Here is a 26,447-nt window from a genome sequence, read left to right as displayed (position 1 = left end):
TTATAGATTAAGTTAATGTCATACTAAGGTTTAGTAACTTTTGGCAATGGTTTCAAACCATCATAATTTAAGAACTGAAAAATTATTTATTTTTAGTTTTTTTAAGTTTTATTTTTGCTTAAAAAGTGTATTTCATAAAAAATATATATACTTAGTTTTTTAAATGTTACTTAGTTTATTTTTTAAGTAAAAATTCTTTAATTAAATTATGAGTGGCACAGGATCTTCAAAGCAAACAGCATTTCTATGTACATACTACATGTGTATTGTTTTATAATTTTTATACTTATTGTAGAAAATGCGATTGCCTAAAACCTTCTCCTAAATCTCCTAAATTTGTTAGATGAAATTTCATGACGTACAGTGATTCTTCAAATAACCACAAAAATACAAACCACATATAGATAAACATACATAAACTTCCTTCCTTTTTTATAAATCTGTTAAAATATAAATTATATTTTATTAACAGATTTAAAAAGGAAGGAAGGAAGTTGATATCTATTAACATATTTTAAATGTATAACTCAATATAAAGAATGATCTCACCGTTACCTTAATTTCATCTTTTGAAATGGATATTTCATTATCAGATTCATCATCACTGTCTGATCCATCATCAGAATCATTATTTGAATGGTTATTTAAGGAAGTTAAATTGCAAGTAAGACCGGCCAATACTTCTAAATAATCTTGTAACACACTAGATGAAACAACTGTAAAGAAAAAATAATAATAAAAGTAAATATAAACCACCATCATTTTAGAAAAAAAAAACTTTCAGGTTTCAGGTTTGTCTGTTCTTCTAATGTTTTGCATATACTTCACACCGCTTTGCTGAGATAACTTATGTATACATTTTTCAAACTGGCAGAAAATCTCTTTTGAATATTGGCTATGACAACAGAAAACATTTGAAGCTGACCTATTTTTAACCAAACTGTGTATGTTACTCTTTTCTGGGACGCTGGCAAACAGAAATTTTCCTGCAAATATTTGAAGACTCATTTCTTTAAAGGATCCAAATGCACATAAGATTCCACCGCAGCAATCCTTTCCTTGACTGAATAAGGCATTTTAGAAAAATACTACTACAAGTTAAATGCAGTATGCACAAATACTGTATTTTTCATACTAATACAGTTACATACAAATAACAATACATAAAAATGCATGACAAATACTATAAACTATACTACAGTGCAGTATAGAAATACACTGCATAGCCGAGAGTATATGTATATACTCTCGACAAAAGTAGACAAAATACAGACAAATAGACAGTAGACAAATAGACAAAAGTAGTAACATACACAAGCAATAATGCCGCTAATAGTAACAGTATTAAAGGTGACACTTAAATATCTGCAATTTGAGCTGCTCACCTGGTACTAGTCAGTCAAAACATGGTAGAAGGTATATTAATTCAATAGTATAAACTACTAACTCACCTAATGTACCAATCACCAAGTATTTTGTACTTCTGAGGACAAAAAATTACCATCTAACCGATAATTATTAGCTGAACACACTTGATTCTAGCCTTGCCTAAAATGTTTATGTTAGTTGACTACCAAAACAGCCTTACAATAACTAATTTCACTTATTTTGTAATTATTTGAAAAGTAATAACATAACGACCAAAACTGAATAGTTTTGGTCACTATGTTTGTTAATTAATTGGTTACATTTGTATGTACATGTAAGTATTATAACCATACAAACTACAGTGGTTTCTTAAGGTAAACAAAGAGAGGGGTCATTTTCATGTCAGAATATTTCTTATTTCAGACTATGAAAACAGTTAAGAAAATTTTGATGGAAAGGTATAAAATATCACACACAAAAAACACAGTATATAAATAGTTCTACGGTTCAAATCCCAGTAAAGACAGTTACTTTTATACGGATTTGAATACTAGATCATGGGTACCGATGTTCTTTGGTGGTTGGGTTTCAATTAACCACATAACTCAGGAACGGTTGACTTGAGACTGTATAAGACTACACTTCATTTACATTCATACTTACAGTGGTTCTGGAGGCTAAACGGAAAAAGAGAGGATTCATCAGACAAAGACTTTTGTTCTAACCACAGGAGATGATTGTGGTAGAATGAGAGAATGCAGTCAACTGTTTCCTATGTGTATATTTACATTAGTCATTAAGTAATGTTGTCAACACAGAGTAGAAAGAAAGGAGTCAAATTCCTTGAGTCAAACTGGAGTCATTCACTCTCTTAAGAGTTATAGTGACTCCAGTTTGTGAACAGTAGAAAGAAAGATAACAGTTTGATGTCCTACAATCACTATCTTCCACACTCACAAAGTTACGTTTACATAAGGCATCAATCACAAAAATGGCAGAACTATTTCCAGGAAAAACAAGCATCTTACCAGATAAAAATTACCAAGTAAATGAAAAGGCAAGTGATTAATGATTGCCTTCTTTACCAGACCAAAAACACACACACACAAAAGCATGCTGTATCCACCAAAATATAAGTGATATTCAGTCTAACATGTGATGTAAATGTCATGCAAAGATAATTCACTACAGGAACTAGCTGTATAGTGAAGATCACTACTCTAACACATAGCAACTCTGATTTAATACTGAAGGATAAAAGTTGATTAATTATCTTAATTTGATTAATAGAATAAATTCAGTGAAAGTCTATAACAATGGTTCATGAACTGTTATGCTTAATCTATTCAATGTCAATGAAAAATTAAACCGATAACAATCTACACCAATTGAAATATGGTAAAAAATTTCTTTTAATATATTTTTTTGTGATATTTCTAGCTTATTAGCTGTAACTCAACAAGATAAGTTTTTAAATACAAATGCAGCTATTTTTCAATGTTTCATTAAAAAATAATTTTAAAATATCTGCAGATAGTTGGTTTAAAGAATCCTGACACTACATTAATCTATAAACAAAAATATTTTAAGATTAATCTTTTTTTCATTTTCCATTTAATTTTTTCAATCTTTAGGTCTTTACAACACAAATGAAAAAAAGTCACTACCACTTGAAACACACCATTTAAACATTATAATAAGTAAAGCTTGATGATCTCTCAAGTGTTCAGAATGGCATTAACGCAAGAAAACTTACATTCCAAAAATATGACACATTTACACTATACCTATTTTACCTCTGATAAACTGAACAAAATTTAGCAATAGAAAAGAAATATAATTCATATTTTTAATTTAAACTGGTCGACTACTTCAAAACTAATACAAGAAAATTTTTTAATGCTGTATTTATGACTTGCTTCAAAGAGATCAAATTTGCTATGATTATCAACCTTTATGTTCAGCAAGTAAAGACATCTAAATGCTGAAAAAATTATGAAATACAAACTTTTCTTCTTTTGGTAATTTAATTATTAGCTACTAAATTGAGAGTTCAGAAAAAAATGTTAACAACCTGTGATATTTAGACTTTCATATGAAACTAGAATTACTTGAATATCAATTAAATCAAAATAACAAATTCATTTCTAAAATGAAAGAAATTAAAAAAATTTTAGTTCACTTTATTGAAAACTTTCCTTTGCTCAGCTAAGAAATATCTTATTATTAACAATAATTTGTGACAGAGCCCATAATGATAATTTGTTTTTTTCATTTGGATAATCTTCCCTTGCACAAAGCCAAAACAACAATTAATGGAAAAAACAGATGCTTTGCTAAAATAGAAAAACAGTTAACTGTCAACAGTTACAACTGAAATTGTTTGAAAAGAGATTACATACCTATACATTTTGCATTCATAGTATTATGTTCAATATGGCATCCTTTTTTTTGTTGGTGGAGGGGAAATCTTTTATAGGTACCATTTGCTCTCATACCCCATAGTAGTGTGAGTCGATGTTTCTTTGTAGACCTATTCACTAAAACCTCTCCCCCTCTACAACCTGATACCGGGCCCACCTTACAATATTAACACACTGTGTCTTGTCACCTCCATTGTTAGCTCCATGCCTCAAACTTAATGGGATCCTGCAGTTTATTTTTAAACTCTACCTTGGAGCTGGGGATCTGCCCCAAGGGGAACTCAGTCTACCAGACAGCTCTCTAGTGAAAAGAGAACGGATGGCAATGGGGAGCCTAACCTAATACTACCATGTGGCAGATTAATACGTTAGAGTGGTTTGGACAGACTGCCTGGAAAGAAAGAAGCCGATGAAAAGTATTAAATGGAAGCAAAATAAAGGAGAAAAATAAGATACAATAAATTAAAAATTAGGTAGGTAAAAAAAGGTTAAAAAGAGAAATAAGGATGACAGAAAACCATGCCACACGGTCGCGGGACTACGCAACAACAACAAAATCACAAAAACATTCAAGACATGCTTTAAACACACAAGAAGAACAAGCACACACTGCTACATTTACGAACACAGAAATAGCAATGAAAACCCAAAATGAAAACAAAAAAAACTGAGAAAATTCTGGGAGGTTCAAAAAACACTTCTGTCTACATCACTATTAACATAATAACGTCCTCAAAAGGACATCCTACTGTCATTCAAATGCATTTTTAAATACTTGTAAGATGCTTATAACAACTAATGAAAAGTAGTCATTACTACATATCATAATGAATAATGAATATGTATGTTATAGAGTGGAATTTACAAAAATATTTACTCTACTAGTATCATAAACAAAGAATGTTTTTAGAATTAATACACTGTTACAAACCCAAAATAATATTCAAATTTTACAGTACTTAAGATTTAAATAACTTACACAACATTTTTCTTTCCAAAATTAATAGAGAGTACAAAAGATTTGAAGTATATGGAAGTGAACAGACATTAAGAGTATTTAATAAATGCGGAAAAGGAAAGTGTGGAAATTCTGACAATGCTGGCAACAAAAACCACTTGACAGGTTCACTCATATCACAGCTTAATACATTACGGCACAATTCCACCATCACCAACTCACTAGAAATACAAAAACAAAATAAGCTTAATTTATATAATATCATGGTCAACAAGAAATTCATTTATAAAATATTAAAAATCTTATAGCTTTATAATAATAACTTATAAATAAAAGTTTACTTATATTTTTTATTATCGTGCTTCAACAAGCCATTCGACCAACTTTTGATGAATGGGGTTCTCTGAATTTTATAATACCTGAAGAGTACGATTTTAACTACAGAATTACTGTAATATTAGATTAAATGTTTACTAATTATCTTAAAAACAATTTTCATTAATTATTTTTAATCTATTCAAGTTATCATCACTAACAATATAAGAGGTCTGTTCAGAAAATAACTGAACTTTTTATAAATACACGCCAACGGAGATATTTAGTGACATGCAGTTGGCCACATTGTGTTTTGCATAACCTCTGTGTAAGAGAGGTTATGTGGAACATGTGCTTGGATTGTTGATATCTCATTTAGTTTTAATGTTATTGTTATCTGAGTACAACATGTTTAAGTATTAGCAGCAATTTTTATAATGTGTGATTTTCAGGAGCAACAATACAAGGTAAAATCTTGCATGAAGCTGGAGAAAACTTTCATTGAAACATTTCAACTTTTGAAACAATGGAGATGATGCTCTCGAACACAATGTTACAATGGGTTTTCACAATTTTAAAGTGGTCACCAGTCAGTTAAAGATGACCGTTGACCAGGAAGGCCTTTGATTTCAGCTGACATTCACGTTCAGAAAATCAACGACCTGGTGCATGCAAATTGCCAATTGGCTGTCAGAGAACTTGCAGAAAAGGTTAGCATCTCCATTGGATCATGCCATGACATTTTGACTGAAAAATTGAACATGCATTGAGTTGCAGCAAAGTTTATTCCTCGTTTGATGACCGAACAGCAGGAAGGACATCAAGTGGACATTTGTCGGCAACTTCTTGAAAAGCCAGTGACGATGAATCATTCATACAACGTATCATAATGGGAGATGAAAGCTGTGTTTACAGCTATAACATTAAGACAAAAGTTCTGTTTTTTAAGACAAAAGTTTTTTTTTTCCATCACAATGGATTGGTAAAGGATCTTCATGCCCCAAGAAAGCATGTCAGTCTTGATCCAGTGTCAAAGTGACGCTATCTGCTTTTTTAGATTTTAATGGGATTGAATGTTTTGAATTCTTACCTCAAGGTGAACGGTACTTACTATCAAGGCATTTTACAACAGTTACGTGAAAAAATCCACAAAAAGAGACCAGAGCTGTGACAAGAAACTCATGGTTCCTTCACCATGACAATGCACTTGCACACTCAGCTTTATCAATTTGTTAGTTTTGTTCCAAAAAAAAATGACTGTCCTCCCTCAGCCTTCCAACTTGCTAAACCTGGCTACTTGCAATTTTTTCTTATTTTCAAAATTAAAATCAGTGATGAAAGGACACTGTTTTGAGACTATTGATGACAAAAAGCAAATTCGTCACAGACCTTAAAGACCATTTCAAATGAAGCTATCCAGGACTGCTTTGAAAACACTGCTGGGAAGTGTGAAGGGGAAGAGAACTTTGATAGGGACAAGGACCAATAATCTGTAAAATTAATAATAAATATTAAAAAAATAAATTTCGGTTACTTTCTGAAAAGACCTCATATACATATTTAAAAAAAAAAATAAATCAACAATTTAACATATAAGCACAAAAAAAAAAAGAATAACTAGATATATTTCACGGTAACTAGCAAACAAATAAATAAATAATTAAGACTTTCTCTTAGGTACAATACAGATATTTAATACAGTGGAGGTGCAAAAGTAGGTATGCAGTTACTATTTTCTACTGTACTACAATATTAATATATTATATCTGTTATTGTTCTATTCTTTTGTTCTGCAATTGTTTTTTTTCTTTTCTTTTCAGATAATCATTGCTTAAATCATGGCTAGTAATTTAAGCAACAACCAACATAAGTGGATAATCAAAAAATACTGGAAGATAGAGAATGCTGAACATGTTCGACAGTTCACAGAATTCAATACACCTCCGTCAAGTAGACTATCAATTTACAGATTGCGTGATAAATTTGATAGAATTGGGTTCATCTGTAACATGCCAAAGAGTGGCCAACCAGTCAGTGTTACTTACCCATGAAAATGAAATGTTAGTTGCTCAGGCATTTAGTCAAAGCCCAAAGAAATCCAAAAAGAGTGTTTCTGTTGAATTAGACATTTCCCATATATCTCTGTGTCATCTAATACAACGTTAAGGTTTGCAAATGTATTGGCCAAGATTACTACAGGATTAATAGAGGATGATTTGGACTGCAATTTACAGTTCTGCTAGATACTTTTGAATGACAAAGACAAATGACAGATGATGAAAGACAAAGAGATAGCATCATTCGAAAAATTTGTTAGTCTAACGAAACAAATTTTAAACTGTCAGGTGCTGTTATTAGGCATAACTATGTCTATTACTCAACAGATAATCCACATGTAATGATTGAAAAACAATTGAATCAACCTGGGCTTACACTTTGGGCTTGCCTTTCACATGAAGAGGACATAGGATCTGTTTTTTCCATATAACTGTTATCCACAACGTCTATCTTAACATGCTGAGGGACACTGGTATTCCACAACTACAGCTACATCAGGATAATGAATAGTTTTATTTCCAGCAAGATGGAGTTCCTCCTCACTATGCTTTAACAGTGCATGGGTTTCTTGACAACAAATTACCGAATAGGTGGATAGGTCAACGAGGACCACTTGAATGGCTACCACAATCACCAGACCTTTACTCCAATGAACTTTGTTTTTGGTGTTATCAAAGATAAAGTATTTGCAAGAAAACTACGTACTGCTGATGACACGTGTCAATTCATAAGAGAAGCATGCCAAAAAATTGTTAACAATAAAGACCTCTGTGTCAAAGTGTGCTTGAGTGTAGAAACTAGACAACATGAATGTATAAATGCTGAAGGCTGGCAATTTGAATACTTATTCAAATGGGATGGCACTTATTTGTATTAATTAACTTAATTACAGCTTCTACGTCATCCTTATTGTGACTTCATAAAGCTATTATTTTTTTCATAATAAAACCTGCATACCTACTTTTGCACCCCTCTGCATCAAAACTAATTCAGAAACTGCAGACTGTTTGGAATCAGTCCATTCCATTACTTTTGTGATAGAACTTATATAATGTTTAAACAAATATTTAGAAAGCTATATTAATAAACTTAACTGTAAAAAAAAAATTAAGAAGATGATAACTTTACATACAAAAATTATTAAATTATGTTCAATCAGATTTTTAAGTAAGTCAATTATAATATCACCAACTGTGACAATGAAATGGGATCACACTTGCACCATGTTTCAATGTGATCTAAAACCCAGCTGTAAATCATTTAGTCATCAGTTACATGAATGCTGTGGTGAGTGAGCAATTTGCAATGAGTGTTGTAATAAATAATCTTGCCAACCATGAGTTGCAATACATTTTCTTAGAAAAAACAACAGTGCTGATGAAATTCACAGCCATCTTTAAGTTTAAAGGCTAAATTTTATGAGTAATACTACAGTTAGGCAATGTGTCATTTGTTTAAAGGACAAACAAATTCACGATGAACAGTCCCCCTAAGTGTTTTCACAGTTAGCAGCCACCTAATAGTAATGACAGAGAAGTTTGCAGAAGTGAATATGAAAATTTGTGACAATCAGTGATTTAAAGTTTCAGGATTACTGTCTATTCAATTTTCTAATGTTTCATGGCCAGTATTTACAACACTGTGACAGAGAAACTTGGTTACAAAAAACTGTGTGCAAGATGAGTTCTGAAAATGTCAATGATAACATACAAACAGAACATCACAACAACTATTAATCCTGAAGTTAAATCCAGCTGAAACTTAGATGTGCTATTCAGAACAAAAGATAAAGTTTGCTATCCAATGGTGCTGTGTTTTTGTACAACAACCCTTGACATCCACCAGCGGCTCAAACTGATTATTAGAAAAATTTGGCTGGGAAATTTTTGGCCACTCATTCTAGATCTTTGACCGCTATGATCTTATACAAAGTGATTACCATTTACTCATACATTTAAACAAATAGTTTGATTTCAGGAATTAGCAAATAGTAAACTAAACAATGTAACTGTTTCAAGACAGAAGGGACAATAAAATAAGGAGGCTATTGAAATTATATTAAAAATGAGCTGATGTCAATAGTAATTATTTGTAAAAATGAAAAAGGTTTGTAGATCATTTTGGCTGTAATAAATCATTACTAACTTTTAATAATTTTTATAATTTCACACCACACCTAAAAAAAAACGTGGCTTGTAAATAACAAAATAAAATATTTTAAACCACAAAAATAAGGCAATAAGGCATTTTTGGGCTTTACAAACAGTAAATAAGCTGAAATGTCACTAACACTGATGAATTCAATATTGTAGTCTATCCTCTTACCAAGCATGCAAATTATTTTTAGATACCACTCTGCTAGAATGTTTTTTTATTTTTATTTTACTTTAACATGAGGAAAACCACAACAATCAGACATAAATTTAAAGCGACAATTATTATTAAATTATACTAAATTAATAAGTTATTTAATAATTACTTGAAGTATGCATCATCAGTCTGGTTTACGAGCATTATAGGCCGTTGTATCATATTTAATAATGATCCTGCAAGAGGTGTTGGAGGCTTTGAACTTGGCTCCAATAATGGAGGTGTATGTTCATCCAGTAATCTTCTCACACTATCAATGTATCCTTTTTGTACTAAATGTGTGAAGATCTAAAAAACAAAGCAAAATAAAAGAAATAGAGATGGGCAACATCAATAACAATAATTACAAAATAATGAATTATCATAGTATGCTATAGTGTTTTATTTATTATCAACTTTCACCTACGTCAAAAAAAGAAATACAATATTCATATAATTTCTCAGTTGGCAATAAATTTCAACCTTTTCTCCACACTTATTTCTGAAAGGTGAATAATTTTCTAGGATAAAGATCTTCAATTCAATAATAATAAAAACAATGTCTTGCAGTCTAACAATGAACCGATAACAAATCTCTTATCTTATCTATCTTCTGTTGAATGACAACAAAAGATAAAACTAAGTTGTAAAGAATTTTTTGGAAAAATTCCTATTTCAAATTTAATGAGAAACTAACAGAGTTTAAAAAAAACCTAAGTTTATTATTCAAAGCAACACCTAACTGGGTTAAGTGCATCCAGTTGTCTTTTAAATTTCTATTTTCAGAGATATCAAGGCATATCGTAAGTAAAGGATAGCCCTACAGCTCATATTAAACAGGCCATTTCTACTAGCTAAAATATTATCATACATTATTAATTTTTGTCTTCCTTCTTTTGATATGACCACTACCAGTTCTTTAGATGAATCAACATATTGGTAAAAATATATTTAAAAGTACATAAATATAATAACATATTTTAAAATACTGAAAACTTTTACTACTTTAACAAACTGCTTTATACAATGGCACCGTATTTTATAAGCAACACCTATTAGCAGTCTAAATTACTGTTGTGCAATAGACAAGTTCTTATAAATTTCAAATAAGTAAGATGAAAGAACAATTATTTATATCAGCTATGAGTACTTTTCTTATTTCTCATGTTAAGCAGCTCACAGTATAATAATACAAGGTAACCCACAACTTGCTGCATTCGTCTTATCGTTTTGTCATCATATGAGGGGTTCTTTGTTTCATATGAAGTAAACAGCTTAGAGAAACAGCTATCTATTTATGTACAAGATACTATAAATTAATTGTAAAACTTGAACCAAGATAAAATCATTATTAATAAGATTGGTATTTTATCATTATTAATGTCATAATGGTATTAATGACATTTCACAATGAAAATATAAAAAATTTACCTTAAAGACACACATATTCAATACCTTCACATTACATTCATTCAATACAGATAGAATAACAAAATGATAATCTAGCTCTTGCTAAGCTCAATTAAGCATCTGCACAGATTTCTTGCCTTACATTCAACAAGATCAACAATTCTAGTCTTGTAGACACAATTCTTAATGCAGATGTCCACAGGAAAAAGGTCCAATGCAACCGGGAAAATTACTATCAAGTACTTTGTAAACAGAATTAAAATGATCAGGTAGGACACTATCTCACTGGAAAAAATGAATGATTGAAGATTTTCTAAATGCAAGAATGAATCATTTTCAAAAATATCAAGGTAATTATAACTTCTAACAACTGATTCTTGAAAGAATACAGATCTGATTACATGGTTATGCAGTAAACTGTACCATATGCTGATTTCTGGACTGTTCCTTACATATTCTGTGGAGAAAATAAGATTTCTGACTCTCACATACACACAATAGCTTACTGACCTTGCACACTCGACAGGTCAGCTCATCTGATCTGAGAAAAACACTTTTTTAAAGAAATCTTTTATTATTTTCAATTTTATCTAGCAAACTCTGTAAGGGCAACCTTACAACCTTCTACAATCTCTTACTAAATTTGCAGTTTGCAAGCAAACAATTTAACACATTTAAGCAAAACTTTATGAACTGTTATTCTTAGAATAAATCATGTTTGGTTGTTCAAGTAAACAAAAGGAATTCATACCTAAGCCTAAAAGTCCTAAGCTAAGAGAAATTAGGTCTACCAACTCCCTTTTTATGATGCATCTTCAATGTTACTTTAAACTTGTCATAGCATGCATGAATAGTTATAGGTGTCTTCTTGTCAAGTGTGAAAGTTAGATTAGACTTAAATATCTTTAATCCGAAGTGAATATTTTACATTTTGACAGAGGAAATTTTACAAAAGAATCTGTTAAAAGATAACTAAATATCTACAAAAAAATAAGATGAAGATACTTACCACATTCTGAGGCATTTATAAGTCAGTTGATGAAACAATGCGGCTTTCCTTTATCCAGCTAACATAATAGTATATGCAGTGTACAGAGGATGACAACCCGATTAAATAAGTAAAATAAAAGTAAGTTAAATAAATAATAAAAATTAAGAATACCTGAATTAATAGAAGAGTAGTTTGTTCAGTAGTCAACGACTTTTCTAAAGATTCTCTTGATGTGAACACTTCAAACAATCTTAGAGGTGTTGCTAATAATTCTCTGGAATTGGATTGGGATACTAGGAATTCTAAGTTCAGAAATAACAAACGACGTACACGCCACTTCCATGTAGTGTCTGTCTGACATAACACAACCAACAGTTCTTCATGATGCCTCAACACATGCCTAGAAATCCATACCTAAGAGAACAGAATGATGAATAGCTTACTATAACCAGTGATGTTAAAAAGCAACCACTAGTGCACTACTGCACTCGATTTTAAAAAATCTTAAAAATATATTTTTTAAAAACACTTTTATGCTCATTATATTATAAGTTATATGCCCATTATTATTCTTGTTATTATAATACTGAAAAAAACAATTTTTAATGTTTCTCAAGTCTGATACCATTTCTTGAATTGCTTTTTGCATACATTACATAATGTAAATACAATTTTTCTATCACCCTCAGTTTTAAATTAATTACACTTCAAAAAAAATTAAGGGAAAATATAGTTAAAATGTATAAAATTTATAATTTTGCATGGGCATACCTGTGTTAGAATGATTTCGCTGATGCTTTTCTTTTATAAATAGCCTCAGGCACACCCTGAATTAATGTCCAACAGTAATCGGCTAGCACGTTAGTATTCTATTTCCCTTTATAGCAGCTTTCTATCACCGAAATGTCTTGGTAGAAACGTTCACCGTGTTCATCACTTACATCTCCAAGGTCGTCCGGGAAAAACTCGAGATATGAGTGGAGAAAATGTATTTTCAAAGATATATTACATCCCGTAGCATTGCATGAAGTAATAAGTTGATTAACAATATTGTGGTAATTGTCAGATTTTTTTGCCGAGAAAAATTTTGTAAATGTCTTTAAATGAAGCCCAAGCTGTACTTTCTACATTATTTAACATTGGGTTGAATACATCATCTTTGATCAACTCTCTTATTTGAGGACCAACAAATATTCCTTTTTAATTTTTCCTTCACTAACATTCAGAAATTTCTGCCTGATGTACAAAAATCTGGGACTATCCATCTCCATTGCTTTTACAAAATTTTTCATCAGTCCTAGCCTGATATGAAGAGGGGGTAAAAATATTTTTTGGGTTCAACTAACATTAGGCTCATGAATAATATTTTTTCCATTTGGAGTTATTTGTCTCATTTCTTCCACTCTTTGGTAACATAATGTTTATCCCTAGCTCGGCTGTTTCATTCACAAAGAAAACACATGTACTTATTATAGCCTAACTGCATGCCTAACAAAATAGCTATAACTTTCAAATCACCACATATGTTCCAGCTATGTTTTTTATAATTTATTTTTTCAAGGATGTCTTTCATCCCATTGCATGTCTCTTTCAAATTAATACCATAAGCGATTGGTATCGAAGGATATTTGTTACCATTGTGTAGTAGAACCACTTTTAAACTATACTTGGACGAATCTATGAAAATGCACCAGTCCTCAGGTTTATGAACTTGTCCTAAGTGCAACATAAGCTCATCAATATTTGTGCAATAAACCAAATTATTTTCATCAATAAAGTACTGAAAAAGTTCTTTTTGTCGGCTTCAAAAGTCTGAAATTTTGTATTTTTTTTTAAAAGTAAATTACAACCTTGCACTCTTGACCCAAACAGTTCAGCTTGATTTTTTGATAAATTTAAATCCCTACCCGTCATTTAATTCACCTTGTGATATAAGATGTGGCTTATTGGAAGATAATTAAAAATCAAAATCATTGTTGTCTTTTTCAGTACTGCCTGATTCTTCATCGCTGCTTTTGAAACATACATTAACAGGTGGCTCAGGAACTGGAATAATTTCATTGTGAGGAACAGACCTGATTGCAAATTGCAATGAAGGATATTTTACAATATGTTTAGATTTTTTAGAAATTCCAGACACACTTGTTAAACAAAAGTAACAATCTGTTGCACGGATTCTTTGGTTCACGCCAAACCATAGGTACACCAAAGGCAAAGCCTTCTGTGTAACTTTCAGCTATCCTCTTAAATACACAGAACAATTAGTGTATACAATATGAGAAGCCCACGACTTATCCTGATCACTAATTTTACAGTGAAAGTACAAATAATATGCTTTTTTAATTTAAAGGTGTAATGTTTTACTATTTGATTTTACGGTAAACTCAACACATACATAACAAAAGGCATCCACACCATTTACACAATTTCAAGGCATTACAACCCTATTAACAAACTGTTAACAAGACTGAACAAAATTAATTCATTCCTAAATCCAGTACTTAACACAAACAACACAGCTGTATTTTCAGCTACATGTTTTGACTTGCACAGACATGTTTAATCTTGTCCATGAAGGCTAACTCTTCAGTATTAGATACATCATAATATGCGACTATGATGCAATTTAATTCTTTGTCTAGTATTGTTTATTTATAGCTTAAAAATTATGTTAACAAAGTTAAGCAATAAAAAATGAGCTAACAAAATAGGTACTTCCATATTAACGCCACCGCAGCTACAGCTTTAGGTTACTGTCGTGTACTGACAGATCATACGTATATCAAAATAACCTAACTAATTATAACCTACGCTCACTAACCTCTTATAATTAACATTAAATATGCATAATATATACAACTTATTAATAATATAACCTTAATGTTATCGCACCGAAATCCAATTAATGTTAACCCACCGAAATCCGATTGACTACTTTGTTTTTAAATAAAGCTGTAGCTGTGGTGGCATAAATAAGTAAGTACCGAGGTTAGCGAGCGTAGGTTATATTTAGTTAGGTTATTTTGATATACTGAAATTTTGTATTTTTTTTTAAAAGTAAATTACAACCTTGCACTCTTGACCCAAACAGTTCAGCTTGATTTTTTGATAAATTTAAATCCCTACCCGTCATTTAATTCACCTTGTGATATAAGATGTGGCTTATTGGAAGATAATTAAAAATCAAAATCATTGTTGTCTTTTTCAGTACTGTTGCACTTTGTCAGTACACGAATTCAATATAACCTAAAGCTGTAGCTGCAGTGGCGTTAATACGTAAGTACCACAAAATACAACATAGTAGCTTAAAGTGCTAACTATACGTTGAAAAATTAAAAAAAATCCTTTAATTAAAATTTAAAACGTTTTCAAAGATAGTGGGCGAGAAAGATTCTGAGTTTATATTTGTTTTCAGCATCAAAAAACAAATTAAAATCATGTATCACATGTTAGGAAACGAAAATTATGTTTATCAGTATGTAAATCTAGCAATGAATTGTATATCTTTCCCAGCTACGCCAGTCAAGTTATGCAATTCAATCATTTTAAGCTAGTTGGAGGTGGGGTTCAAACATCAGAGGACTTTCTTTAATGATTAGAATATTCACTAAAATTTATTTAAATAAATTAAAAAAAACAAAATAATTTTTTTTTTCAATATGTTTTTTTAAATCTGGAAGCTCCCCATCAGGGAGGATTATTAAGTTATTTTAGTGACTATTATTTAACAAAATACGTATTGAGTATTAAATATTTGAAACTGAAAAAATCTAATTGTCCATTTTAAGGGCTCTGATACTCAAGGGAAAGCAATCAGATAAAATTAATTAAAAAAAAAATAATCTTTAAGCGATGACAATAAATTGAAAAATGACTTTTTAAAATTGTTTAAAAAATACAAAGATACAGCCTAATTTTAAATAAACATAGTTATAATTTTTTAGGAATGGGTGAAAATGTTTGATAAATTCTTTCAAGAAATCCTAAAGAGTAAGGTCTAACAAAAAATTAAGATTTTTACATTTTAATTGCAATGGGTAACTTACATGTTTTTAATTGAAATAAATTTTTAAAAAGATTTTTTAAATTAAAAAATTATTTTTTGTTATCAACAACTATTGGAATGGGATGGGCAAAACATTTTTGTAGTGATTTGAAGGGCTGCTAATGTAGAAAATATAGACATGCAAAAAACTCCCATTAACTCCTTTTCTGAAGCAAGATATAGCTAAAAAAAAGAAAAATATATTGTCACTTTTTGGAAGGAGAGTGAATACTACATTTTTTTTTTTTGTAATTGTGATCTTGATAAAAAAACTTATCAAACTTTTCTAAGAAAGACTTTTTTTATGATGTGTTCCAGTAAAAACTTTTTATGTCGACCACATCGCCTCCACGCCTGTTTTCTGACTCTTGCAAAGATTTAATCCACATTTCCCCCAAAAGGTTACACCTGCCTACATACCAAGTTTGAAAAATATCAGTGATGGGGTCCAGAATTATAAGACCAAAGCCAACATACATACGTAGATGTGCACTATCGTCCTTCTGACAAAAATAGATCTTTTGGACTTGGGAATATTGGAATAAATTTTTTTCCACAGATTATTACAAACATATATATATATATATATACATATATATATTTTGTCTTAGTTTTTTAAATGTCCCTTAAGGTATAAAACTGAAAATTAAACTGTTTTTTATAAATGTATAAACTTTCCCATTTTAGGTATAGCTGCTGCAGTAGCATAATCACTAAAGCCAGGAAAGTAAAAATTAAATATAGTACAGTAGAAAGAATTTTTTGTCATTTGTATTTGTTTTCGCATTTTTATTTTTTTAAATTTTTTTGTTTGATTTTCTATGAAAATGTATTTAAAAAATTATATTCTGTTTATTGTTTGAATTAATTATTCTACAGAATTAATTATTCTATAAATTTTGTCTTGAAGTTTTATTTGGTTATTGGCAACATATCAAAGTAAATTTACATAACCTAAAAAAGAATTTACAATTTTTTAAGTAGGATGGAATATAGAACCACTCATTTTAGTACACAATTTGGACCATTACATTTTTAGTTTAAAATTATTTAACCCTTAGACCAAAAACTTTCACTAGCCATAACTTTTTTTTCTCTTCAGTCATTTGACTGGTTTGATGCAGCTCTCCAAGATTCCCATCTAGTGCCAGTCGTTTCATTTCGGTATACCCCCTACATCCTACATCCCTAACAATGTTTTGCATATTCCAAACATTGCCATAACTAAAAAACAAAAAAAAGTCCAGATTTAAATTTATATAGACTTTTTCTTATATTCTGATGAGAGGAATACGAGGTCGGTTCAGAAAATAACGGAACATCTTTAATTACACGCAAACACAGATATTTTGTGACATACAGTTGGCAGAATTGTGTTCCACATAACCTCCTTTGTAACCCCACATTCTTGGATTGTTGATATCTTGTTTAGTTTTCATGTTATTGTTATTTGAATACAACGTGTTTAAATGTTAGTAGCAATTTTCAGGAGCAATGATACAATGTAAAATTTTGTGTCAAACTGGAGAATACTTTCACCGAAATGTTTCAACTTTTGAAACAAGCTTACAGAGATGATGCTCTGGATTGTACGCAATGTTAAAAATAGTATTTACAATTTAAAAGTGGTCATCAGTCAATTAAAGATGACCCTCAACTGGGAAGGCCTTCGACTTCAACTGTTGACAAACATGTTCAGAAAATCAATAATTTGGTGCAAGCAAATCGCCGATCAACTGTCAGAGAACTTGTAGAAGAAGTTAGCATCTTGGTTAGATCATGCCATGACATTTTGACTGAAAAATTGAACATGCTTTGAGTTGCAGCAAAGTTTATTCCTAGTTTGATGACCAAACAGCAGAAAGGACATCAAGTGGAAATTTGTCGGCAACTTCTTCAACAAGCTGATGATGATGAAACATTAATACAAAGAATCATAACAGGAGACAAAAGTTGGGTTTACGGCTACAACAACGAGACAAAAGTTCAATCAACACAATGGTTTGTCAAAGGATTTCCACGCCCCAAGAAAGCACATCACACTCGATCCAATGTCAGAATAATGCTCTCTGTTTTTTAAATTTTAATGGAATTGTACATTTTGAATTCTTGCCTCAAGGTGGAACGGTGAACCTTGCATAAGGCATTTTACAACAGTTACGTGAAAAAATACATAAAAAGAGATCAGAGTTCTGTTATTTTCTGAACAGACCTTGCACATCAATCCATAAAGTATAACAGAAACCTCTTGAAATGCCCAAGGTATTTAGATAAATACAAATATAATTTTTATAGATAAAATTGAATACAACAGGATGACATTTTAGATGAAAATTCAAAAGACAAGCGGTAAATCAGTTTTGAATAAATGTCATCTATCAAATAATTTTGGAATGACTGAGCGTTGTTACCTACACAAAATAAATGGCATTTCAATACACATGAAAAAAAATACTTTGTTTATTTAATCATAGTATTATAAATGCATGAAAAAATTAAGACAACATATACCCTACATCCGATGATATAAAAATTTGTTTGAGAAAAATTCTGTTAAAACAATGATTAATTAAAATTATCTGAGTTTAAATTAATGAATATTTACATTTTAAATGAATCAGGAACTACTATTTGGAATGCATTTGTTAGTTTTAAATTGTGTAATATTTTTAAATTACCAAATTATATACTTAGTGAAGTCAGTTTGGGATGTGGTAAGATCTTTTGCTAGTATCCAATGCTTGTATTTAATTCATAAGGTAACATATGTAAAGTAGCAAATTAAATACCTACTCATTATACAATTCCAGAAAATCATATTAAAAGAACATTTCTAATTTTTCTGTCAACAAAGTAGTTAACAAAATTAATAAAATTAACTTAAAACTTAATGAATAATATATGGTTTTGTTTAATCGTTGAAAATAATATGAATATATTATAGTGTTATTGTTTCCTTAAAACAAAAACCTGCAATACAATCTGAAATTAGCATATGCTGTTTACAAAGAAAGACTGATGGTAAATTAAGGCATTGATGTAACTATTGTAGAGTATGTATTACTTACCAAACGAGAAGTATCTACTTTTTTTCCATAGAAAAATAAAAATTTCTGGATAAGGAGTGTGAATACAGAATCATTTGGTACATTATTTCCAAGCTGCTTAACAATCAAGTCAAACTGCTGACGATGTTCTGAATGTATTTTTTGACGTATCAAATAACTACGAACAACTGACTGAATACATACTGCACTATGTTGCCTTTGACGACTTTCCTGCAAAGAAAATTAAAAACTATAAGCTAGAAACAGATATTAAACATTTTCCTTAAAAACCATATTTCTTTTTAAATATTCTTAATAGTTGCTATTTGCTTACCCGAATAAAACAGAAATGTTTATAAGTTGGGCATAACATATCAACTTGCTAATCTTCTACAAAATACTAAAAAGTTTTATTTCAGTTCATTTTTTAGGTTTCATTACAAAAAAGTATAAGTGATGAATACCAGTAGAATATTTAAAAAAAAAATTATTTATTAATTTTTCTAGTTTGTTTACATAATAATAAAATAATAAAAAATAAATAAAATTTTTATTACATATTCTTTTATAAATTAAATGCACAGGCTAATTGCTATAATTCTTCTTTACTGTGATGCTTTTGATGTTACTATAAAAATCCAGATTGTAGCTGGAAACTGAACTTAGGATCTTTGGTTTAGTTGTCAACAATACTACTGACCGAGTCATCAGGACAGTCAACAACTGTGATTCCTTTACCTTTGAATAATTTCTCTAAAGAAATAATAATTTTAATTATTATACTTTTATCAAAAATTAAAAGAATATTAATCATACTTTAAAACGTAATTAAAGTTATTGATTTTTGTTATAGAAAGTTTTTACCACAACAATTACAAGAGTAAAACTCAAAAACCAGAACAAGATAAGAAAAGCCCAAGAAATGTTCATGCAAACACTATTTTGTTATGGAATGACATATAAGCAAAACAAAATATGAATTAAACAGGTTTGCTAGTTAAACAGCCAAATCACATGAATGAAACAGACTGACTTTTTTTTTGACACAGGGACTCGCTCGTTTGTATACATCTAATATGCAAATGGCACTAGGATAGTTATGTAATACAACTTTATTTTTTATAATTTTTCAAAATAATTTCTCCACTACAGATTCCCTTCTACATCCTTCAATGGTCTTTTAAGAGACCCTGCCATTTTTCGTCAAAGATCTGGGCACACTCATTGTCATCATCGCTCCCTTTCAGTCTGTTCTTTATTTGGGGGTACAGCGCAAAGTCACATGGAGCAAGATTCAGGGCTAAAAGGAAAGTGCTTTTATTCCAGCGCTGACCAAACAGTCAGGGCAACTTTAGAATGTTGGAGTATTATCATGGTGAAGAGACCATTTGTCCACATCGATGAGTGCTGATCAACACTTAACCTACATGCAAAATTGTCCAGTATTCAGTTTTCAACCACGGCGACATCACTACCTCTTTTCACTAATACAGCTAAAAAAGCAAATGACACTGAGACAGTGAGTAGAACAGGGTCTTACAGTGCAAGCTTAGACCTGTCTAAACAAGCGCTAACTTCTAATCGCATGTGAAGATCCGTTTTGTAGTATTGCAAACCTTTCCTAGTGCACTTTACATTTAAATAGAACAGTACTGTTTACAAAATTTAAGGCAAAAAATCTAGTTCTTCACATCTATTGATCATTTAAAAAAACTATTCTTGACACACTCTTGGTGTTTTTTTTAAATTTCCATGAAACTGCACTTACTGGTTAATTTATTATTTAGTAAAATATTAATTTGTCTATCCCTGAAACATATTATAAAGATACGCTTGTTTTTCTAAGAGAGCAGTAAATAACAAGAAAAGATAATAACGTAACTGTACGCAATATAACTGTATTTCAAAAATATAACAAACGAGTTAATGAGTTTAGGGATGAAAAGGTTTAACCATTTGTAATATCTTATGAATCAAATACATATACATAAACGGAGGTATTCAAAAAGAAGGAGCAGATTTTAAATATTTATTTCTAATGAACGACAACAGATAGACATATGATACATCACCGCATAGAGAAAATTCAAAGTTTTAAGAATTAGTTCATTCAATGCCTACAGTGGCGCTGTGGTTTGTTTACAAGAAAATGGTGAGGCCACAGAAAAAATAATTTTGTGCGTTGCAGGATTCAAAGAGTGAATCCATTGTTTCAGTTCAGCGTGTATTTCACTGTAAGTTCAACAAAGTGCAACTTCATCATAAACAGATTTACAATTTGGTACAAGAAATTCATAGATTGTTGCTTACGCAAAGGGAAAAGCACTAGTCATCTATGCAAGTCAGATGAAAATGTTGAGCATATCCCAACTGTTTTCAAATACAGCCCTAGGAAGTCCACATGCAGAGAACATGGAATTCCATACCCAATAGTTTGGCGTGTGCTTAAAAAAGTACATCTGAAGCCGTAAGTTGCAGTTACTTCAGGCATTGCATCCTAAAGATCATGAAAAAATACACAACTGATGCAATTCCAGGATGATGGATTGGAAGAGGTGGGCAAAACATAATGTTATTCATCTTAAGTGGGCTCCAAGGTCACCAAATGTTACCCCTTGCAATTTTTATCAGTAGGGGTGCATAAAAGACAGCATGAATGTACCACATATGACTGCTACTCTTCAAGATCTGCAAAATTGAATTGTTACAGCAGTGAATTCAAAACCAGGAACCAGTTATTTCATGTGTGGCAAGAAATGGACTACCGATTCAATGTTTGTCACATAACAAATGTGCTCATGTTGAATGCATAAAATAAAACTTTGAACTTTCCTCTATTCAGTGATGTAATATATGTGTCTATCTACCATTGTTCCTGAGAAATAGATATTTAAAATCTGCACCTTCTTTTTGAATAACCTGTCTGTATATATATATATATATATATATATATATATATATATATATATATATGTAACTTAGCAAAACTAATTCTTTTTTTATTGTGCATGTCCATATTCCCCTCTATACTAATTATGCCAAAGACAAAAGTATAAAAACAGTTTACCACCAGGAGTCAGAATTCAATAATGCTTCTTACCTTATGGTTACTGTTTTTTCATAATAGTGCTTTTCGAGGATTTCTCTCATCATCAGTTAAACTTTTTCTTTTAAAAAATCACACATTGAATTCAAAACACTAAAATTATAAACATATAAAAAAATATGTAGTCATAAACATTAAAAAATTATAAAATTAAAAAAAAAGTTTTATGTGGCTAGCCACACATACAGTACTGTACTCCATATTTGAATTTATTTAAATTAAATAAATGTTCTGCTAACTAAGGCAGTTTTGATAAGAAAGTCATTATCAAATTCTGTCTGTACATTAATCAAATTAAACTTTTGTCTATACCTGTATATATAATATTTTTCTAAAATATTTAATTTTTTATTATCATCACATCCTTTTACAATTTCTACAGCATGTAAATTTGTATCTGAATCGGTGATTGAATGTTTGATTATTAAATGGTCCGATTTTAGTCTATTTAGAAAACATTATATAAACAGCTATAGACAAAAGTTTAATTTGATTAATGTACAGAGAGAATTTGATATTGACTTTCTTATCAAAACCGCCTTAGTAGTACATTTATATAATTTAAATAAATTCAAATAACTTCAGTACCGTACTGTATGTGTGGCTAGCCACATAACAATTTTTTTTTTTTAAATTAATATAATTTTTTAATATTTATGACTACTTTTTTATATGTTTGTAATTTTAACTGATGATGAGGGATACTCTTGAAAGCGCTATTAAGAAAAAACAATAAGCATAAAGAATTCAATAATGCTTCTTACCTTGTCTTGACGGTAAACTGTTTTTATACTTTTGTCTTTGATATATATATTTTTATACAGAGGTTATACATAAATAAATGATTTATTTGTTTTCTTATTCATCATGCACAAACTGTAGTTGTTATAAATTTAATATTATTTTCCTCTGTTTAATTTGCTGCCTTTGCATAATACATGTAATATTTTCTTGTATAATAAGCTATTACAAGGGGGTAAGTGATGTTAAACTCTGATCAATACCACATCAGATCAATTCTTCACAAATACATAACAACATATTTTACATGCTTTGTCATCCTTATCTACATAAAAGGTAAAAAAGCAGCTACATTAATTATACTCGCTTAAAATTTTTTTATCTATTTTAAAATAAATTTTAAAAAATGTTTATGTATAACAAACTACTTGATCAACTTAATCTTTTACAGATTTTAATACACCAAAGTAGCTATGCTTAGGATCAGGAAAACACAATATCTAAATGTTGGAAAGCCGTTTGGATGACGGAGGAACTGTGTAAAGTCAAAGTCCACGCCGCATCATCAGTACTCTAATTAATTAACAATCAGTTTTGTGAGTTATGGTGAGGTGTTCAGATGTTAATATGAACTGTGTAGAGAGGTTATAGTTCAGTAGAAAGAGGTTGGGGTTAACAGTAGAATTAGATCAAAAATATGAGTTAAAATTAAGTTTAGAGTTAGAGCTAAGTTTGAGTTTTGTGAGAGAGAAATAAACCATAAACTAACATTCACAGTTGTCAGGTGTCTCGGAGTCGGCCATTGAAGATAACTGATAGCACTCTTCGCAAGGTGATTATAGATATAACTAATAGCATGGATATATGGTGTAGTGTCTCTCTGTATTGACTACATCTCTGCTTAAACATAAATTCAACCAAGGATCCTATAAGATGGTGTTAAGTATTGCCGTAAATTGGTAATTTATCCCTCTAACCTCTCTCTACAAAAATCTAACTATAACCCTACTTTTCTTCACAGAATGGATAAGCATCTGAACAGGTCTTGAAACTCAAAAATAGTAGTAACTAATTGGCTAGAGTACTAATAAGGCAGCATGGACAAGGTCTTTGACTTTGCACAGGACCCCTGCTGTCCAAACCTGCTTTCTGACATTTAGATCTTATATTTTCCTGATCCTACACACATCTAATGTAGAATATTGAAGAATGAAAAAAACTGAAGTTGGTCAAGTAATTGATCAGAATTACCATTTTTTATTACTTAGAATAAAATTTGTTTATAATTAAAATTATTTTAATTTTGGTTCTGTAAGTTGTTACAAATTTTTGTAAAATAAAATTAAAAAAAAATTGTTTAAAAAATTTATCAGTCTAGAACTTCAGGAAATTTTTATGTTAAAGAATCATCACCAGTAGAAACTGAGAAAGTAGTCTAAGTAATATATAAGAAAAAAGTAAATAAATTAATTAAAAAACAGTATTTGTGAAACACTAAAATAAGTACTTTTTAAATGAGAGTAAGACTTAAAACAATTTAAGTTCATTGTTGAACAATAAAAGACAAATAGCTTTTTGAACTACAAATTTATTAAAAATATGTTTGGGAAACTTTGCAACCATAGCAGCTGTTAGTATTTTTAACTCTTATTCTAAAAACTGGTTTTGTAGTGTTTTGTATTTGTACAAACTTTAATCTTAAGTAGTTGTTAAGTACAAAGCATTAATAGTAAATTCAAAAACACAATCCAATAACTTTTGAATGAACATCAGAAATAGCTACTGGCTGTTGTCAATGCATGAATAAAACTACTGAAATTAACACTGCTAGTACACATGCAATGACTGGAAAGAGAAGAGGTAGCAATGAGTCTAAAACAAGCAGCCCTGTCTTGAAGGTTAATGAAACAAATATTACTAACATAAGATAGAAGCTTAAGTTACGTAGAATGGATGCACAGAATGAAGTAAAACAAAAAAAAAGCAGCAAGATTACAGGAGTCCTGGGAGGATTGGTTTCACTTCAAGTAAATGTCATGTGAATGACAATGTCTTGTTATTTAAGTTAGTGTTGTGTGTTTATATACATCAAGGTTCAACAAATTGTGTGCATGACAATCAAATTATGTTACAAAGGCATATCAGCAGGATTAGAACACACATTTTATAAGTGTGTGGCAGAATGATATGTCTAACTATCGTGACTGCTATAAATATATTTTTTTACAAATAAGCATTCAGAGAATGCATTATATAACTATTTAAAAGATACATAAAGTAACTTTGTATCACAATCAGTTCAACTAAAGATTAAATGGTTTTCTTAAGTTAGTTTATTTTCTAAACACACAGAATACTACCAGTCACTGACAATTTTCTTCAATATTACCTATTTGGAGAAAACTAAATCAAATCCAGAAAAAATAATTTGTAAAATGTTTATGTAACCACATGTGAAAACAATAAATTAATGATGCCCTTGACATTACCCACCTCTCTCTTTGTTCTTTCCAAATGAGCTCTTAAAATTAATTCATTTCTGCCTTCTTTACGACTTGCACCCGCTAAATTTTGCTCAGGTAATGTTCTAAATTCACCTTCAAAACTGTACATGTTTCATTAATAAACAACAATATTTTAACTGACAAGCTGTCAGATTTATAGTAACGTAACATTTACTATTACAAACAAGAAAAGAATGTCATTCTATTAGTTCACATAACGTCATAACAGCACAAAAAAGCTAACACTTAAACCAAAAATGTATACATAAAACTAACTAGTTGTCTGCGATTCCTGGAAACCACTACAATTCATTGGGAGGTTATAATTGCATAAATTTTCAGTTTTAAAATAAAAGAAAACGATAATACGTAACAAAAATTATAACTGTTTACATTCTAACGAAGACAAATGTAAATTAATAACTAGCACCAACAAGCATTTATTATTTTTAGAGAAACGCAAGGATGACTAGAGAAAACACAATCACATCTACACAACTCTGAAGCAGTAGAAACATATGACTGATTCAAGTGTTGCCAACGTTCGCCTTGTCCATACTTGCGTTATTAATAAAGATTTCGGAATATGACAAGGTTGCACAGTAATGAAAATTTGAATAAATACCCACGTGCATTTTAACTATTCTTGCGTATTCAACGGCGTAGAATGCACTTGAAAGCAGTTAAAGAAATATTTGGCATATGACTTACAGTTTACTAGCTACAAGCAGCAATAAGGCAACAACATACAAGTGACACCATTAAATTAAAGCGTTTGCTGTTTCAGTTTACCTGTTAAGGTAAATTTAATTCCCCGTTACATTAGAGGTACTTTTACAATACGTGAGCTGAAAGTTTACCCCTCGCCAACTGCTGTGTCTAGTGTACTAATTATTGTATTGTACTAGTCTGTTGTATTTGCATTTTATGTACAATGATCAGATAATGACATCTGGTTAGTACAACAAATCCCGCTCTCCCATCCCGCATAAGCCAGCCGACAGTTCTGTTGTCAAAAACAGGGGAAAACCTTCAGGTCACTTACATGTGTATACTTACAAGTATACAGTGTAAAAAAGAATAAACGACTCATATTAATTATAGCGATATAGTGTAAAAACGGCCGAACGAT

General features: G+C 30.4%; 1 protein-coding gene across 1 annotated transcript in view; it reads right to left on the bottom strand.

Annotated features, from left to right (window-relative positions):
* Window positions 1-25,837, bottom strand: part of LOC142321391 (ubiquitin-protein ligase E3C) — a 70,538-nt gene extending 44,701 nt beyond the window's left edge. Inside the window, exons 1-6 of the mRNA XM_075359433.1 lie at window positions 25,305-25,837; window positions 18,986-19,195; window positions 12,044-12,286; window positions 9,602-9,780; window positions 4,771-4,970; window positions 556-716 (exon numbers count right to left, since the gene is read on the bottom strand). Coding sequence (XP_075215548.1) covers window positions 556-716; window positions 4,771-4,970; window positions 9,602-9,780; window positions 12,044-12,286; window positions 18,986-19,195; window positions 25,305-25,424 — 1,113 coding nt within the window. The 5' untranslated portion in view covers window positions 25,425-25,837. The remainder of the gene's footprint in view (window positions 1-555; window positions 717-4,770; window positions 4,971-9,601; window positions 9,781-12,043; window positions 12,287-18,985; window positions 19,196-25,304) is intronic.
* Between the last annotated feature and the right edge of the window lie 610 nt (window positions 25,838-26,447).

The sequence above is a fragment of the Lycorma delicatula genome, chromosome 3 (genome assembly GCF_047948215.1).
Source record: "Lycorma delicatula isolate Av1 chromosome 3, ASM4794821v1, whole genome shotgun sequence".
In the NCBI taxonomy this organism is placed as follows: domain Eukaryota; kingdom Metazoa; phylum Arthropoda; class Insecta; order Hemiptera; family Fulgoridae; genus Lycorma; species Lycorma delicatula.
This window is presented reverse-complemented; position numbering and strand designations above follow the sequence as displayed.